Raw genomic sequence first — 19373 nt, 5'->3', positions numbered from 1 at the left:
TTCCTCTGGTTACTTCCCAGAAGAGCTGATCATCTGCAACTGTTCACACGTGGCTTTCATTTTATTCCAAGCCTTGCGGTAGCCTTTCAAGGACATCTGCGGGGGAGAGGGGGGAGAAAAAAGGAAGAAGCAAGGGGTAGGGGGGAGAAGGTCATTTAGTACTGAGTGTGACCATCCAGAGTGTAGCCTTTCCTCCAGCACTGTTGATGGTGTGGGTGACCCCCGTGGGGGCAGGGCCCTGTGGTGCTGCTGGGCAGGGTCACCCATGAGCAACACGCATCCAGAAAATGTCTAAGGAGTCAGATGTTCCTTCCCCAGAGTGACAGGCTGCAGGTGCCTAATGGCATGGTAGCTACTTCTCAGCTCCAGATGTGGCCCACGCCTGAAGCCCCACTCATGTCCTCTCACCATGTGATCATGGGAAAGAGGAGAAAGTGCCATGGGCCCTGCGCTGGGGTCAACATGTGATAGCAAGGGCCGGGCACCCGCTCCTTTGAGGGGTCACCTGAAGGGGTTTGCAGGGTGCCCAAATAGTGACTTCAGTGGCAGCCAGGTCTGTGACAATCTCAGTGCTTTCCTGACTTCTGGAGCCAGCAAGTCGGGACCACACTGCAAGCTTCTCTTCTGAGGCTCACAGGAGCCCGGCGCTCCAGTGCACAATGCCTCCTCTCAGGCTGCAGGATTAGTGGAAAAGGAAGATGCAGTGTGGCTGTGGACGTGCATGGAATTGGGTGCTGGGTGCTATTAAAAATCCATAATTATCCCAATTGTGTTAAAAAAAAACAAACAAACAACCCAAGCCCTAACTGGCTTATCCATGTATTCAGTAGCAATCATTAAGTTACCCGTGGGGGAAGGGGTTCGTAAGCTTCCAGAATTCATGAAGAACACGAACCATTAACATTAAAAGCACATTGCTCTAGAGCAGTGGTTCTCAACCTTCCTCATGCTGTGACCCTTTCATACAGTTCCTCATGTTGTGGTGACCCCCAACCATACAATTATTTTCATTTCTACTTCATAACTTTAATTTTGCTACTGTTATAAATCATCATGTAACTATCTGATATGCAGGATGTATTTTCATTGTTACAAATGGAACATAATGAAACATAATTAAAGCATAGTGATTGATCACAAAACAATATGTAATTATATATTGTGAAATCTTTCTGTGTTTTCCGATGGTCTTAGGCGGCCCCTGTGAAACGGTCATTCAGCTCCCAAAAGGGGTGGCGCATCCCACAGGTTGAGAACTGTTGCCCTGGAGCCTCTCCCTGGCACCTGAAAAGATTGTGCTCCTTGCCATGAGACAAGGGCTGTCAAGACAACAATCAAGCCTTGTTTTGGTCAAATAAAGCAACTCAGGGGTCCTCACACTTTTTAAACAGGGGGCCAGTACACTGTCCCTCAGACCCGTTGGAGGGCCAGACTATAGTTTAAAAAAAATATGAACAAATTCCTATGCACAGTGCACATAACTTATTTTGAAGTAAAAAACAAAATGGGGCAAAAACACCTGGCGGAATGCATAAATGCTCCCGGCGGGCCACCTGTGGCCCGCAGACCATAGTTTGAGGATGCCTGAAACAACAGCTAAGATTTCACATAGACATTCCCAGCACCTGTAGTCTGGTCCTGATAGAAATAGGATCCCGGCTTAAGTGGAGAACAAATGTTTTGAGAATGACCAGGGCGATGAATGTACAAATGGGCTTTACACAATTGATGTATGTATGGATTGTGATAAGAGGTGTATGAGCCCCTAATATAATGATTAAAAAAAAAAAAAAGCCCAGGGGAAAAAGGCGCCCTTGGGATTCTGCTGTAACTCACCTCCGTGATCTCCACCTTCCTTTCCCAAGTCTTGATGTTCTTCTCCAGCCCCGCATTCACGATCTTCTCCTGGACGTACATCATCACGGGGGGCACTCGGAACTCGGCCAGCTGCTTCCGCAACTTCTTGTTCACATACTCGGCTTTGGCCCGGTCCTGGGTGGGGAAAGACGAGTCAGCCCAGGAGATTCCCAGAAGCCCTTCCGTGGAGGATTTTTCAACAAGGGTGTCAAGACCGTTCAATGAGTAGGGGTGTGGTGTGGGGGGGTAGGGACCATCTTTTCAACAACAATAACCATCTCTCCTTTCCATTCTAGGAAAAATCATTCAGAACAACTGGACATTCAAACATTTAAAAAATATATATCTATATTTTAAAAGGACCCGTATCTCACACCAAAATTAACTGAGAAGGGATCAATGACCTAAAAAGGTTAAAACTGTAAGAACTCCAGAGTAAACACAAGTGTAAATCGTTGTGCCCTTTAGCAGAGTCAGAATGTCCTTTAGCTGTACTGTGTGACACTTAACAGCATAAATGGCCAAAGAGGAAACTGATACATTGGATCTCATCACAGTGAACGCTACACACAATATATTCAAGGGGTAAAAAAAAAACAAAACAACGCGTACATGGGGAGGAGATATTTGTAAATCATCTATCTGATGAGATGATGAAAGACTTGAATCCAGACTGTATAAGAAATTGGCATTTTGTTAAAAAGATAGAAATCCCATAAGTACACAAGCATAACCTAGAGAAATAAGAGTGTGCCATGGAGAGACGCATGCACGCGCATGTTCTTTGCAGCGGCATTCCCACTAGTGAAAAATGGAAACAAGTGTCCATTGATGGATGAACGGATAGACGGGTACATATATACAATGGAATAAGGAATAGCGATGAATCTGTGAAACATCGTATATCATGGGCACTGAGTGAAGTAAGTCAATCACAAAAGGGCACTATTATCTGAGGCCACTATTATGAAGGTCAAGAATACATGTCTTAGTCCAGCAGACTTAGTTCTGCCATCATGAATGAATGTTACAGAAAGTTTTGCCCTATCTCCAACCCTCATTGTTTGCATAGTGTCCGGTCAATTAAGTTTTTAATCAATAGAGGTTAACAATCTATGTATTTGAGTCTAAAAAGCTGCCCTATACATATATACTTTCCTCTTCTCAATCGTATTTTAAAAATTCTATACCATCAGCTAAATGAATGATTTTGTCAATAGAATTGCCATATTGTGAAAACTCATGGGGCTGATTTATAATGATCTGCAATAAAATGATAAGATGTCTTTAAAGTGGATCAGGGACATAAATAAACCAGAAATATATTCATGAATTTTGAACTTGTTCTTAATTAGAACCCTAATAAAAGAATTAGTTCTTATTATGTAGTCCTACTTGAACTTGCCCTCCAGAAGAGGTCTCACTGAAGATACGAGTGCTATAGCACAGTGTGGTGAAGAAACCAGATGGTGCCCGGCTATCAGAAAGAATAGCATCTGGAGTCTCCAAGGCTTCTCTGAAAACAAGCAGCTATCTAAGTGAGGTGTCAGGTAAATCCACACGGAAGAAGCACATCAGCCTGTGTGATCCAAGGATTATAAATAATAAAATCCAAGACCAAAGGAGGGAATGGTATTAGAGCTTAAATTCTGAGCACACAGGTTGCAGAAGGCTATCTACGACAGTAAAAGCCCCAGATCCATTTGCAGGGTCCCCCTTGGATTAAGCCTCTGATGAATCCCATCAGACCATTGACCAGGGGTGGAGGGGGGGAGGATATGAGCAGCCATGCTATAAGACAGAGGGCATTGGAAAGTGGACTAGGGTAGATTATGTTAAAATGTAACGCTTTATCATTTGTTCTCCCTTTTGACTTATTTAAAATTTGTTCTAATTTTTAATATTTTCTGCTTTCATTTCTATATATGTTTTTGTTATTATTAATTTTGTTTTGTATGTTTTTCTATATATGAAATCTAGGCTAGGTAAATCTATAGAGACAGTAACTAGATTCTAGTTTTTTAGGGTTCTGGCCGGGGACGTTGGAGCGGAATGGGGAGCTAAAAGTGAGTACAAGATGTTTTAAAATTGACTATGGTGATGATTGCACAACTTTGTAATATGATTAAACAATTGAATTATGTAAATTATATACAAATTATATGCCATTAAATAAAATAAAAATAAAGGCAATAAGATGTTTAATATGACATGATAGGGATGGATGTGAATAAACTCAAATGACAGTAGCAACAGCCAATTTAAACCTTGTAGAATATAAAATATATTAGGTAAAGAATAGTCTACTTCCAGAAATAAATGTCTTGATGGTTACTAAAGGTCGGGTGGAGGGGGAAGGGAGACTCACTAATTAGTACATATGTGTTAATTCTGGTGAAGGAAAAGGCAGTGTACAATATAGGGGAAGTCAGTACCAGAGGGCCAAGGCACAGATACTGAAAGGTAAGTGAAACTAAAGGGCAACTACAGTAGCCATTGTAATAACTCCTTGCTTGCTGAAGTGAGGAGGACTTGACGCTGCTGATGAAGACAAAAAACTGCAGCCTTCGGTATAGATTGCAACACAATGTTAAAGAAAAACAACCCCAAACTCACAACTGGATCAATAGACAACATCATGAAAAGTGGAGAAAAAATAGAGTTGTTTAGGATTTCATTTTGCTTGGATCCATAATCAGTGCTCATGGTCAAGAAATCAAATGCCTTGCATTAGGCAGATCTGCTGCACAAGATCTCTCTCAAGTGTTGAAGAACCAGGATGGCATGTTGAGGACTGAGGAGCGTCTGACCCGGGCCCTGGCATTTTCAGTCACCTCGTATGCACCTGAAAGTTGGAAAACAAATAAGGAAGACTGAAGAATGGATGCAGTTGACTCATGGTGTTGGGGAGGAATACTGAAGGTGCCCTGGATGATCAGAAGGTCAATCAAATCTGTCTTGGAAGAAATCATGCTAGAATGGCCCTTAGGAGCGAGGATGGTGCCTCACTAAGAAGAGACCAGTCCCTGGAAAGGGACATTAAGCAGAGGAAAGTACAGGGTCAGTGAAAAAGAGGAAGACCCTCAAGAAAATGGATTGATACCATGACCTCCACCATAAGCTCAGACATAACAGAAACTGTGAAGATTGCATCGGACCCGGCAGCGTTTGGTTCTGTGGCACATAGATAGGATTACTATGAATCAGAACTGACGTGAAGACACCTGAGAACAAAAGCAACACAGTAAGTGCTGTAACAGATACAATGCTGCAGCATCGTGATAACACACAATAATAATTTGTGCTTGGATACACTGGTAAATAGGCATGCTTACTATATGAGGGAGATAGTGTGAGAGTACGCCTGTGTACATAGATAGGTATGGTTGCGGATATTGCTACTTATAAATTGGTGAATGCTGCTCTGATATAATAGAACCATGCAGGAGACACAGTTACAGAAACTACCACTTAGACATCGAGGCTGAACTACTAGTCTCAGTCTCAGGGGACATCTAGGTCAATTGGCAAAGCAGTTCATTAAGACAATGTTCACTATTCCATTCTGGTGAGTAGTGTCTGGGGTCTTAAACATTTGTAAATAGCCATCTGAAAAGCATCAATTGGTCTCTTACCTCCTGGAGCAGAGGAAAATGAAGACAACCAAAGATTCAAGGAAGCAATTAGTCCAAAGGATTCCGCTCAAATGGACCAGCAGTCTCCTCTAACAGAAGGCTGGAAGAACTAGATGGTACCCTTCTACCACGCTGACTATTCTGACCAGGATCCCAATAGAAGGTCCTGGATTGAATGGGTTAAAACTCGTGGAACAAAGTTCAAATTCAAAAGAGAAAAGAAAGACCAGACTTAACAGCCTGAACGAGACTGGAGGGACCCTCAGACTATTGCTTAAGACAACCGTCTAACTTGAAACTAAAGACATTCCCAGGAGCCACCTTTCAGCCAAAGAATAAATTGGCCTATGAAATAAACAAGGGCACCTTGAAGGAATGCACTCCTTGAAAAAAATCAACTTACCTGTGAAACCAAAATGACAGCGTTTGTCAAAAATCAAAGCCTTGCTTTCCAACGCCCTAAAGAGACTTTATGCAGCATGTTTTACCTAATGCAATGCATCTTTTGATGTCTTGGCTGCGGCTTCCAGGGCCACTGATTGTGGATCCAAGCAAGATGAAATCCTTGACAATTTCAATCTTTTCTCCCTTTATCATGATGCTACCTGTTGGTCCAGTTGTACGGATTTTGGTCTTCTTTACATTGAGTTGTAATCCATATCTAGGGCTGTAATCCCCGATCTTCATCAGAAAGTGCTTCAAGTCCTCCTCACTTTCAACAAGCAAGAGTGTGTGATATGCATATTGTAGATTGTTAATAAGCTTTCCTTTGATCCTTTTGCCACATTCTTCATATTATCTGTTTCTGTGATTATTTTTCTCAGCATACAGATTAAATAAGTATGGTGAGAGGCTACAGCCCTTATGCACACCTTTTCTATTTTTAAACCATGCCGTATTTCCTTGTTCTGTTCACAAAACTACCTTTTGTACAAGTTCTGCATGAGCACAATGAAGTATTCTGGAATTTCCATTCTCTTCAAGGCTATCCATAGTCTGCTATGATCTACACAGTTGAATGCCTTGGCAGTGTCAATAAAACACAAGTAAGCATCTTTTTGGTACTCTCTGCTTTCAGCCAAGATCCATCTGACATCAGCAATGACAGCCCTTGTTCCACATCCTCTTCTGAATCCAGCCTGAATCTCTGGCAGCTCTCCGTCAATGTCCTGAGGCAACTGTTCTTGGAAATAAAAAACCAAACTCACTGCCACTGAGTCAGTTCAGAGCATGGTAACTAAAATTTAAAGAATAAACAGATAACAGGTGTTGGTGAGGATGTGGAGAAATTGAAACTCTCGTAGCTGATGAGAATATAAAATGATGCGCCACATGCAACCATTTTTTAATAATTCCTCATAAATGTTAAACACACAGTTACCGTGCGTTGTTGCTTTGCTTAGTGCTGCGGCGTCCATTGTGCCTTGCCCCAACCCTATGAACAACAGAACGAAACCCTGTCTGGTCCTGCGCCATCCTCACAATTGTTTCTATGTTGGAGCCCGTTGTTGCAGCCACTGTGTCAATCCATCACGTCTAGGGTCTTTCTCTTTTTCACTGGCCTACTTTTGGAATCATGATATCCTTCTCCAGGGACCGGTTTCTCCTAATGACATGTCCAAAGTCAATGAGACAAAGGCTTGCCATCCATCCTTCTACGGGGCATTCATTCTGACTGTACCTCTTCCGAGACTTGTTTGTTCTTCTGGCAGTCAGCAGAACAGTCAGCGTTTTTCATCAATGCCACCATTCTAGGGTGTTCATCCTTTACTCTTCCTTATTCATTGCACAACTTTGGCATGCATTGAGGCGACTGAACAAATCCTGGCTTGGACGTCAAGAGATTTTCTGCAGCAGATTTTCCCAGTGCGATACATTGTTTGATTCCATGGGCAGTGGGTGTAGAATCGAGTCAAATAAAATCCTTGGCAACTTTAATCTTCTCTCCACTTATCGTGATATTTTCTATCAACAGATCCAGGATTTTGATTTCTTTATGTTGAGGACTTGGGTTTTCTTTATATTGAAAACTACTTAAGGCTATAGTCTTGGGTCTTTTTCAGTAAGTGCTTCAAGTCGTCTTTACTTTCAGCAAGCAAGCTTGTGTCACCTGTACATCGCACGTGAATTGTCAATGAGTCTTCCTCTAATGCTGTGACCACTTTTTCATACAGCATCTCAGATGTGCTCAGCATACAGATTAAACAAATGTCGTGAACACAACCCAGAACCACACCTTTCTTGATACCAAACAATTCCGTTTCCCCTTGCTCTGTTTCAATGACTGCCTCTTGTTTTGTGCACAGGATCCACCTGTGCACAAAATTCAGTGTCTGGAAATTCTCATTCTTCGCAATGTTAATGTGTTCTGAGCCACACGGTTGAATGACTGCATAGTCAACGAAACACAAGTAAACATCTTCCGGGTATTCTCTGCTTTCAGCCACCGCCCACCTGATGTCAGCCATGCTCTCCCTGGTTCTGTGTCCTCAGTTGAACCTGGCTTGAGTTTCTGTTCCTGTTGATGTACAACCTTCTTTTGGATTTTCTTCAGGAAAACTTTACTTGCACATGTATTAATGATAGGGTGCAATAATCCCACATTCTGCTGAGTTACTTTTCTTTGGAAGGGGTGCAGTATGGATCTCCTCTGGTCGGAAGGCTGTCTGCCAAATGTCCTAGCACTCCCAGCACTGCATCTGTTGTGGAAACATTTCAAGTAGTATCCCATCAATTCCAGGAGGCTTGTTTCTGGCCAGTGTCTTCAGTGCAGCCTCTACTTCCTTCGATATCATCAGCCCTTAATGATATGTTACCGCCTGAAATGGTTAAACGTCAACCAGTTCTTTTTGGTAACACTGACTCCGGTTTCCTTAAACCTTCTTTTGATGATTCCTGAGGTAGTCAACATTTTATTCATAGACTCTTTCAATGTTGCAACTTGAGGCTTGAATTTTTGTTCAGTTTCATTCAGAAAGTGAATTAATGCAGATAACGTTCAGTTAAAATTTTCCGTTTGATGCATTCTAAATTTGTTTTAGTTTTTATTCTTTCTGATTTGTTTCGGATTGAGACTTTTCTGTGCTTTATTTGGTTATTGTTGTTGGTATGATTTTCTTCATATGAAATCCAGGATAGGCAAATCAATAGAAACAGTAACTAGAGGAAATGTTTCTTAGGGTTATGACAGGGGAGACTGGGAGGAGAGGAGAAGCTAATAAGATTGAGTACAAAAATGATGAAAATGTTCCACAATTTACTGTGGTGATGACCACACAATTTCTTTAATAGATTCAAATCACTGAATTGTATGGAACATGAATAAAACTGTTTTTAAAAAAACAGTCCCCCCCCCCACCTGAAATAGAAATCTCATCAAGTCACATTTGATATAGATATGTCTTAGCTTTGCAAAACATGTTGGTTTTCAGAGAAGTGAAGACTCGTAATTCTCCTGACTGATCCCTTACTTGGACTAAAAGACTTGTCTAATCCACTCTCCTTAACACCACAATAAAATTCAGTTAATAAGGTTAAAAAAAACCATGTCATGTGATCTCAAGCATGATTTCTATCATTACAGCCATATTTTCCAACTGTTTATCCTTCTTCTTTGTTTCCAGGTTTCACATTCTAATTACCAGTTTGATCAATTTCGGATGCAGACATTGGTTAAAAAAACATCTTCAGTGTCCTCCACGTTAGCATTCGTGGTGTTTGTGTAAATCTGAGTCGTCATTTTAACCAGTCTTCCGTATAGGCATGCAGCTGCTATTCTGTAAATGACAGCATTACACTTCAGGGTAAATCCTGAAATAGTAAACCATATGAGTGCTTCAAAATGACCGTGCCAGTCTATTTCAGCTCACTACTAACAAGGATAGCGATCTTTATGCATTCCATTTCATTTTTGACGATTTGCAATTTTCCTAGATTAATATTTTGTGCATTCCTATTAGTGATGGATGTTTGCAGCTGTCTCATCGAATGTTGAGTTGTGCCACATAAGCCAATGAAGGTCCCTCAGATTTCTATCACAGCCAAATAAAGAGCCAAATAATCCTGTAGATGTAGGAACTCAGATGCCTCTACCCACTATCTCACCAGTGACCACAGACCCTAGACAGAGCCCAGGACGGAGCCCAGCTCTGCCGTCCTTCAGTTTGTCTCTGCCTAGAGCAGTGGTTCTCACCCTCCCTAATGCCGCGACCCTTTCATACAGGTCCTCATGTTGTGGTGACCTCCCAACCATACAATTATTTTCATTACTACTTCATAACTGTCATTTTGCTACTGTTATGAATCCAGCAACCCCAAAGGGGTCACAACCCACAGGTTGAGAACCGCTGGCCTAGAGGCTTCTCTAACTGAACATCCACTACTGAGAGCTATGTGTTTAAAGACTCTCACTTTATGTAAAATGTGTTTTGACACGCATCCTTTTCCTTACAGAAATTATATCACTTCTATGTATAATATACTTATTGTGGGGTCATAAAATCAAGCTTTTAATGCCATGCTTTATGGGCCAGTTAACGAATTCCTACGTGTTATTTGGGCTTTACATGAGCTTACTCAAGAGCCGAGTCCTGCAGCAAAATAGGGCACTCCTGTGCTGAAAGTCGTCACGTGTCGCCTTCTCCCTGATGACTCAGAGCCGTTTTTATTTATGGTCTAGGCTTTTCGAGACAATAAATCAAACTGGGTTGGATCTTAATGGGCATTCCCTTGGGTCATTGAGAAGGAATAGCAGCAGGAGACAGGCGTCAGAAAAGGCAGGTTGTTACCAGGGAGGTCCTACCTCTTCTGCGTGTATAGATTCTCTTGCCATTTTGTCCATCAACTCATTTCTCAGCACCATCTCCCTGTCCAGACTGCTGGACATTTCCAGTGCCTGATGAAGCTTGCCCTGAAATATAAAAGCGCAGCACGCTGTGAGCAAGAAGACGTCCCAGAACTACAGGGAAGGTAGTCAGTTCTTTGTGGGACTCGGATCACCCCTACTCACAGTGTCCCAATCTTCATGTCTTCACAACTGGCGCCCAGAGTGCTGGTGGGGAGCAATCAGGAGAGTCTCAGGAGTCTTGTCCTCACTGGCGAGGCAGTGCAGTAAGACACACAGGCCCCCAAATCCTGGCCTCACCACTTACCACTTGATCAGGTCCCAAATCCTAAACTTGGTCACCTTGTATGGAGCCCTGGTGGCTTCGTGGTTGCACATTGGTCTGCTAACCACAGGTCAGCAGTTTGAAACCACCAGCCGCTCTGAGGGAGAAAGATGAGGCTTTCTATTCCGGTAAAGAGCTATAGTCTTGGAGGCCCACAGGGGTGTTAGAACTACAGGGGTACTATGGGTCGGAATTGACTCAGTGGTAGTGACTGAGGGGGTTGTATTGCTGTTGTTTGGCACCAGAGAGCCCACTCTAATGCATTGTGACCTCATATGTGCACAGTAGAATGGCTCCACGGGGGTTTTCAAGGCTGTGACCTGCAGAGTACTTCATCATGTATACCCCCTGGGACTCTGACCTTAGGGGAGGACGGTCTATAAGAAGCTGGCGGTGGGGCAAGCAGTCACAGGGCTACCGGCAAAAGTGAAGGATGGGGGAGGAGCATACTGGGGTTTTGTTGCAAGATCTCATACTGGAGACCCAGCAGAAAAGCCTAGAACCACCTGTCTGGAGGATGGTAAGAGACCTATCCTCTCACCAGTTTCCTCCTCACTGCACTGGTTTCTATAAGGCTCGTGCCCTGCTCCGAGTCTCTGCACCAGCATCGCTCTGCCCAGCAGAGACCTGCAGACGGAGGGCGTCTGTTATGAGAGCAAGGGGTCAGCGCAGGACTTAGGTTCCACTGCCCCACTAGCCATTCGAGTGGGAGAAGCAGGGAGGAAAGACGCTCACTTGGCACTTAAAGAGTCAGAGGAGGGGAGTGGAACTACAAGGCACCTAGCTGGCTTTCTCAGGCAGAGCCTTTAAGCAGGTACTCCCAAACCAAGCCTGTTTCCATAGAGCTGGTTTCAACTCCTCGCGACCCTGTAGGACAGAGTAGAACTGCCCCTGCAGGTCTCCAAAGCTGCACACCTGTACAGTACCTGACCACCATGACTTTCCCCCGCAGAGTGACTGGGACTTCAAATCACCAGCTGAGCCTTTAAGCACTGGGGCAACAGGGGATCCTCCATCGACATCATCCTCAGGCAGGTATGGCCTACGCTCAGTGTGTGATGTGGAGTGAAGATGTGGGTCACTGAGCAGGCCGGCTCTGGAAAGGCAGGCATCCGTTTTCTACTGCTGCATCACAACTGTGTAGCATGAAGCAAAGACTGTATTGTCTCTGTTTCTGCCAGTCAGAAGTCCCAGCCCAGTGTGGCTGGGTTCTCAACCAGGATGTCTCACCAGGCTATCACCAAAACGTTTGGCCGGGACCATGGTTCTCATCTGTGGCCTCACACGTTGTGGGCGGAATTCATTTCCCTGCCGTTGGGGCACTGAGATCCCTGCGGTTTTGCTGGCTATTGGCTAGAGTGCACACACTGTTTCTAGATGTCTCTCTTAGCTCTCACCCACTTGGCCCAGTTCATCTTTAAGCCAGCTGCGCAGAACTTCCCACCCAGGAGCGCATTTTACGCTTCCAGGCGGACTTCTCCTGGCTCCCTGTGATTAGGACAAGCATACCTGGGCGATCTTCCAGTGTGATGCTCAACTTTGCCATTGGACATAATCTGATCATGGGAGAGAACCCCACAGGTGAGGTTAGGTCCAAAGGTCTTACTACGAAACCAAGGAATAGCTAAATGGGAAGCTATTGCTTTTCCATGTAATCCTGCATCTCCGACCCCATACTTCTCTGGGGGGTAGTTCCATTTCGCTAACCCCTCCCCCAAAGAATTCTGCACTCTTCGATTCACATCAAAACAGCTGCTTTGGCATCCGCCAGAGACCTGAACCATGGGTAAGCAAACAGAAAACAACAACTGCTGGTGTGGGTGTGGAGAGACTGGAACCCACATGCACTACTGGTGGAACTGTACTGTACAACCACTGTAAAAGACAGTATGGCGCTAACTCAAAAATTGGGAACAGAAATGCCACATGACCCAGTCATCCTACTTCAATATAGCAGGAGCTATACCTGGAGCATTAAAGGCTGCAGCAGTAACAGCTGTCTACACTCCCACGTTCATGGTGGCACTGTTCACAACAGCACAAAAGATGGAAACGGCCTGACTGCCCCGCAGTGGAAGAATGGATAAAACAGCCATGGTCCATATACCCAATGGAATACAATGCAACGCTGAAAAATAATTATGAATCTGTGACTAAACCTGGATGACATGCTGCGTGAAATGAGTCCATCACAAAAGGACAGACATTGTAGGAGACCCCTTTTTGTTAGCTTGTTTGCTTGTTTGTAACTAGTTTGTGGGTTACAATAGAACTGAAGTTGGTTTCAATTTTAATATCCTCTTTTTATAACCACCCAGACCAGTGTTTAGGTTGATAGGTAAGGAATCCAGGGAGTTTTTCAGGCTGTGACCTTTCTCTTTCTCTTTTTAATGTTTTTCCTTTTTGTTTGTAGAGTATAACACAAAGAAAAACACAGTATACAAGGGGGTACCCTCCCCACTCATAAAATGTAAAAAAAACTCTGCTAGGCAGAGCTTTCATAGTACAAATTTTTCCCTCTTGGCAAGCCTCAAGCAACTCGCTCTGAGTTAGTTCACCCAGTGGCATCACCTGGGAAGGTTCTCTCTGGTCACAGAGAATTTTTTCGTGAAAGCAGTTTCACTTAAACTTTTTTTTTTTTTTGGTGATGGCAAATTTAAGAGAACAGCATGTGGCTGTGAAAATGTGCTTCCTGCTCAGGAAAAATGCCGCAGAAACTGTTGTGATGTTGAACACAGCTTACAAGGACAGCACTATGGGAAAACTCAAGTGTCTGAGTGGTTTTCTCATTTCAATAAAGGTGAAATGCTGTTTGATGACAAACCTTATTCTTGACGTCCATCAACTTCCCAAACGGACAAAAATGTCGACTCATACTGCATTTGGAGTTCATTCCAGTAAGTCAAACTGCTAATCAAACTTTCTAATTAGAGATTCTGAAAAGATAGCAACCAAAACGGCCTGATTTGTGGCAGACAGGGGCCACTGGTTTTGCCACCATGACAATGCACCTGCTCATGCAGCCATCTCAGTGCACCAGTTTTTGGCAAAAAAAAAAAGCATGCCTCGCTTGTCCCGTGCACCTGACTTCACTCTGTGGGACTTCTTGTTGTTTCTGTGAATGCAGAGGGACCTGAAAGGACAGTGGTTTGACACCATAAAAGAGATGAAGAAAAAACAAGGGAGGTGCTGCCAGCCATCCAAACAGATGAGTTTGGAAAATGTTTCCAAGAATGGAATCACAGATTTGACCAATGTATTAAGTGTAATGGAGAGTACGCTGAAAGTGATAAGTTGGTTTTGAGGAAAAAAAACTACATATATAGCTTTGGGAAAAATTCCATTGGGGGGGGATACCCCTTCATACATAGCTGCACAGCTTGTATAGACTGTCATCTTTACAGTGACAGTATCCTGTGAAACCCCTGATATGTGGATCCCCCACTCTAGCACTGGCCTCTAGTAGTCTTTAAAGTCTTATCCTTTGATATGAAAACCATTTTGATTTTTTTCCTCTGTAGAGACTGGTGAATTTTGCTGAGCATAATGTCCTCCTATTTTGTCCCTGTCGTGAGGGATTTGACAGACTCAGTTTTCAGGGGTGCATACTATTCCATTGTGTGTATGCACCAGAGTGGGTTTATCTGTTCCTCCACAGATAGTTCCCTGAGTCTACCGGCAGGGCTTGAGAGTATGGTGTGAAAGCAAGCGAAGTCTCACCTTGACTCAGCTTCATGTGTGGCACTCACAGAAGAGCAGAGCTTGTCTGTCTCATTTGGACCTGTGTCTCTACCCTGTGCCTGACAAGCCCCTGGCTTCCAGCACTTCCATGGTAAGAGATGAACTTAATTCCACATTTGTAACAAGGTCTCACACTTGATTGATATTCAAAACGAAATCTTCCCACCAGCTCCCAACAGCTAATTGCTACCTGTTCATTCAATGTGTCTTTTTGTTGAAAATATATATAACGACATTTGCCAATCCAACAGTTGCGGTGCACAATTTAGTACTAGCAATTACACTATGGATGTTATGCACTAACACCTGTAACAATACTGGCTGAGCCCCTGCTTTGGTCAAGTGCTGTGGTTAAGTGCGAGGGACATAGCTCAGACCAGAGTGCCTGCCTGTGAGGGTGGAAGCATCTTGCCCTGGGTGCCCAGTCAGTACCCACTTCCAACCAGCAGAGGTCCTACGCCACAGCTCAAGGCTGCCCTGCCTCCATATCCCTTCAGGAGCTCTGGGAAATAGGAACTAGAAGGAGCAAATCCACATCTCCCTCAAATCTGCTCAGAACACCTCAGGATTTGGGATGGGAGCACTCCCAAGCTCCACCACCTGCTTCTGCTCCCTGTGCCCCAAAGTCCACTGGGGTTAGAACCAGATGGGCCTGCTGGCGCCCACAGCGGCTGTGTTGCTGTGTCGACCTCCTACTAAGACATTCCGTCTGGCTCTGCCTCCTGAGAGTTTCCTTCTGTGAACCAGAAGCTCCCCTGCCAAAGTCCCTGGGTGTCCCCACACACACACCCCCACCCCAAGATCAGACAGGTTCCACGCTACAATACTTCATTTATTTTACAGGATAAGATCCAGGCCAACGTGATAAGTAAAGGCACGCGGACTCCACCCTGCAGTCAGCAGGAGCCTGGGAGTCCTGGATGCATCCTGGAATGGCCCTGGCTGGAGAAGCTATGCTCAGGTGAGACAAGCGAGGAGAAGAGGATTTACATAACATGAACATGTGAATACCCGGTAACGATTTTCGGCGAATGTCATGTCAGGAAGAGGTAGAGTGGGGTCATGTGGTAGTTATATAATCTTTTGTCAATTTGAGAGGATTAAGAGTGAAGGGGTGGAGTCTAGCCTGTCAATCAGGTCATAGCCAATGAGGCCGTTGTGTGGGCGTGGCCTTCTCCTAAGGATTCTGGGAACTTCTGTATTTCCTCTTTGGAGGCAGGAGACACACTCTGATCACTCCCTGTGAGACATTTCTGACAAGAAGCCACATCAAGCTACGCTGATGGAACCAGAGCCCCGGGAGCTGGATGAGCCACGTGGAGACCCACGCCAGTGCTGAGATGCTTTCACTGCCACTGGATCCACAAGACTTCCCACCCACTGGCCTGTGATCTCCCTGCATATGGCGTCATTGCATGTGCTGTGTGAGTCTTACATATAAAGCTCTTTCCTATACACATGAGTGTCTATGAATTTGTTCTAGTCTACCCAGACGAACATAGGTCAGTAGGTAAAACATCTGTGTAGAAGTCCCTGCTTGGTGGCTGCAGTTGACAGTTACTCTTCCTTTATGCCACGAAGAAAAAAAAGTGTATGGGCTTCTTATTTTCCTTAGTTAAAAGAAAATAATAGACAAGTGTTTTTCTTAAATGAATGTACCGCTGTTAGATTGATTCCTAGTGACCTTATAGGACAGGGGAGAACTTCTCCCTGGGGTTTCTGAGACTCTGTCTTTATGGGAGCAGACAGCCTCACCCTTCTCCTCAGAGTGACTGCAGGATACAAAACCGACCTTGAGGTTAGCAGCGCGATACCAAACCCACTCTGCCACCTAGGCAAGTACCAGTGTGATCCAGCACGTTCACAAAGGTCAGCCCCGGGGGAGGGCTCCAAAAGGAGCCCGTTGTGCAGTGGTTGAAAGGCTGGCTGCTAACCAAATGCCTGGCCGTTTGTACGCACCAGCGGTTCCTCGGGAGAAAGATGTGGCAGTGTACTGCCATAAGGATTCATAACTGACCACCAGCTCCCAGGGTTAGTGCAAATCGTATCCTGTCACATAAGGCTTATTCTGTGCAAGCGAGTTACCCATGTTCTGAGATATGTAGGTGACCCACACTTGTTCAATCTCCCTCTCTAGATATTGTTTTAAAATTACTACCACGGGCTGATCAATTACACTATAAACAGAAGGTCCATATGCTCCAGGGAGATGATCTATAAGATTCTCTGCCATAAATTACCACGGCGGTCTCTAAGGTGAACTGGAGACAGATAAAAAACAGATTCAGGAATGGATGTGGGGCTTGCACTTAATCCTAGCTCCAATCTAAGAACAACTAGTTCTTATGACAAGGCCCTGCTCAATACTTGCCCTCATGAAGGAAGCATAGAAGATATGGTGCTATAGCAAAGTGCGGTGAAGAAAGTAGATGGTGCCCGGCTATCAGATAAAATAGCACTTGGGGTCTTAAAGGTTTGTTTTCAAGTGAGACATCAACTAAGCCCATATGGAAGAAACACACCCACATCCGTGATCCAAGGATTGTCAATTCCATAATACAAATCCGAAGGAGGGAATAGTATCCGGGCCTAAATTGTGAGATTCTGATGTGCAGAAGGCTATGGATGACAGCGGAAGCCCAAAATACATTTGCAGGATCTGTAAGCTTCTGTTCTGCTTTTGCTAATTCATTGCTCAGTACCTGGGTTCTTAAAAGCTTTTAAGCAGCCACTGAAGGCACAACTGGTCTCTTCACCTGGCACACCAGAAGCAGGAGAGTCAGGAGCAAGAAGAGGAAACAGAATGTGGGGCTCATTGCTCCCAGGAACAACTGTCTCCTGTGCTGGGAGACCAGAGGAACCAGATGGGACTAGGCTACCATTGCAGAACAGTTTGAGCTAAGCGCCTGTGTAAGAATCCAGATCAAAAAAGGATGTAATACAGAACAGATTTTCAAAATTTCAAGAATTCCTGATTTTCAGGCGCCAAGGGGACGGGATGAACCTTGGACACGATTGTTCTGAGAGAATCCTTAAACCAAAGCTAGTCCTGAAATCTTCTTAAAACCAAATATTTTAGCACAACAACAGGTGTCTGCCTTGTGCATTATGCGCTTTTAAGAACTAACTATATGAGATTACAGCACGCCAGTGGTCAGTGGGTTACAGGTGGGGCTGCTAACGGAAAGGTTGGCAGTTCAAACCCCCAGGCTGCTCTGAGATGGCAGCTGCCCTTGAGGGGTGTTGGCCAGAAATGAAACCCAGGTCTCCCTCATGCAAGGGACCAATTCTGTACCTGCTGCCCCACTGCTCTGCTCATACCTATTGACCTGGAAATTATGGGTGAAAACCAGGACAAACTCGCTGCCACTGAGTCATTTCTGACTCCTAGCAGCCGGGTAAGACAGTAGAACTGCCCCTGTGGGTTTCTCAGAGGGTAACTCTTTATGGGGATAGAAAGTCATGTCTTTCTCTCTTAGAGCTGGCTGGTGGCTTTGAACTAACATCTTCTTCTTTTTAATCATTGTATTGGGGGCTCGTACAACTCATCATCATGCATCCATTGTGTCAGGCACATTTGTACATTTGTTGCCATCATCATTCTCAAAACATTTGCTTTCTACTTGAACCATTGGTATCAGCTCCTCATTGTCCCCCTCCCTCAGGAGCCCTTGATAATTTATATGTGATTATTATTTTGTCATGTCTTACACTGTCTGATGTCTCCCTTCACCCACTTTTCTATTGTCCATTCCCCAGGGAAGAGGTTATATGTAGATCCTTGTAATCAGTTCCCCCTCTCTACCCCACCTTCCCTCCACCCTCCCAGTATCGTCACTCTCACCACTGGTCCTGAAAGGATCATCTGTCCTAGATTCCCTGTGTTTCCATAGAACTAACTTCTAACCACTACACCACCAGGACTCCAATTATGACTGGTCCTCTTTTTATTCCTTGAAAACCAGCTCTGTTTGGACCTTAAGTTATTCCGTTTCATTTGCAGGGAAGATGGTTTCCCTCTGTTGAGTTTGAAGACAGTAAGTGTTGACTGCTTTAGTCCTAAATCCAACAGTCCTCAATCCTAGCTGACCAGGTTGCTTCTGAAAGCTGACAGCGAACAAATGGTCCCCCAGGATGTCAGAGACAGGAGCGAGAAGACACCTAGTCTGCACTCCCTAATGTCATCAGTATTTGTCTTAATGTCCAAGCTCTCCCAGACAAGGGCAGTCAGGGAATTCTGAGGGGACACGATTGGACCTCAGGGGCCCCTTGGCAGGTGGGGAGCCTGTGGTTGTGCCCGGGGCCTGGGTGACGGGGAGAGCCTTACTTTGTACATGTTGAGGATCTGCAGAGTATTTCCAGTTGTCAGCTTTAGCATGATCATCTCCTGATTCTTCCCTTCGATCGCTTCTAAAAACTGAGCGTTCTCAATCTTCAGCTGCTGAAAATCCACGTCGTGGAGGGCCTCGCCCACCTCTTCCTTCTATATCCCAGGAAGGAGCAAGCAAGCAAGCGTGACCCGCTCGGACGTGACTCCCCGATGTCCAGCTCACACCCTGCTGCTCTGGACACATCTCTGACAGCCAGCCACTAAACGGTTATACAACGGCCCTGGGCGGAGCACTTGCCTGGAGCCAGGCATGGCAGTTGAGATGAGGGTTCATGGGCTGCCCCTTGGCGTAGAGGAGGAGTGCATACTTGGCCAGGGGACTACCAGGTGGGAGCAGCAGGGGCTGAGGGCACGCAGAGAAAGACCCTTCATTAGGGCGGGCCAGGGAGGGCACCCCACAGGAAGGTGGGGGCGCTCAAACAGGGCTTTGAAGGAAGAGGCCTGGTCTGCTGGGGTATTCCAGAGTTATTTTTGAATCTTGAAGCCCCAGGGAAATCGACCCATAAATTCCTGTGATTAAGGGGCATGTCTGCACCAGAGCACTTCCCAGGCTGGGTGTCCACCTCCTGGGATCCATCTCCC

The 19373-nt window shown here is 44.9% G+C and overlaps 1 protein-coding gene across 1 annotated transcript in view; it reads right to left on the bottom strand.

The window, feature by feature from the left end:
• Positions 1-9: 9 nt before the first annotated feature.
• CFAP263 (cilia and flagella associated protein 263) overlaps positions 10-19373 on the bottom strand; it is a 31599-nt gene continuing 12235 nt past the window's right edge. The window contains exons 6-9 of the mRNA XM_075536708.1: positions 18729-18884; positions 10294-10401; positions 1837-1992; positions 10-96 (exon numbers count right to left, since the gene is read on the bottom strand). Coding sequence (XP_075392823.1) covers positions 10-96; positions 1837-1992; positions 10294-10401; positions 18729-18884 — 507 coding nt within the window. The remainder of the gene's footprint in view (positions 97-1836; positions 1993-10293; positions 10402-18728; positions 18885-19373) is intronic.

Source organism: Tenrec ecaudatus, chromosome 18 (assembly GCF_050624435.1).
Source record: "Tenrec ecaudatus isolate mTenEca1 chromosome 18, mTenEca1.hap1, whole genome shotgun sequence".
Taxonomy (NCBI): domain Eukaryota; kingdom Metazoa; phylum Chordata; class Mammalia; order Afrosoricida; family Tenrecidae; genus Tenrec; species Tenrec ecaudatus.
This window is presented reverse-complemented; position numbering and strand designations above follow the sequence as displayed.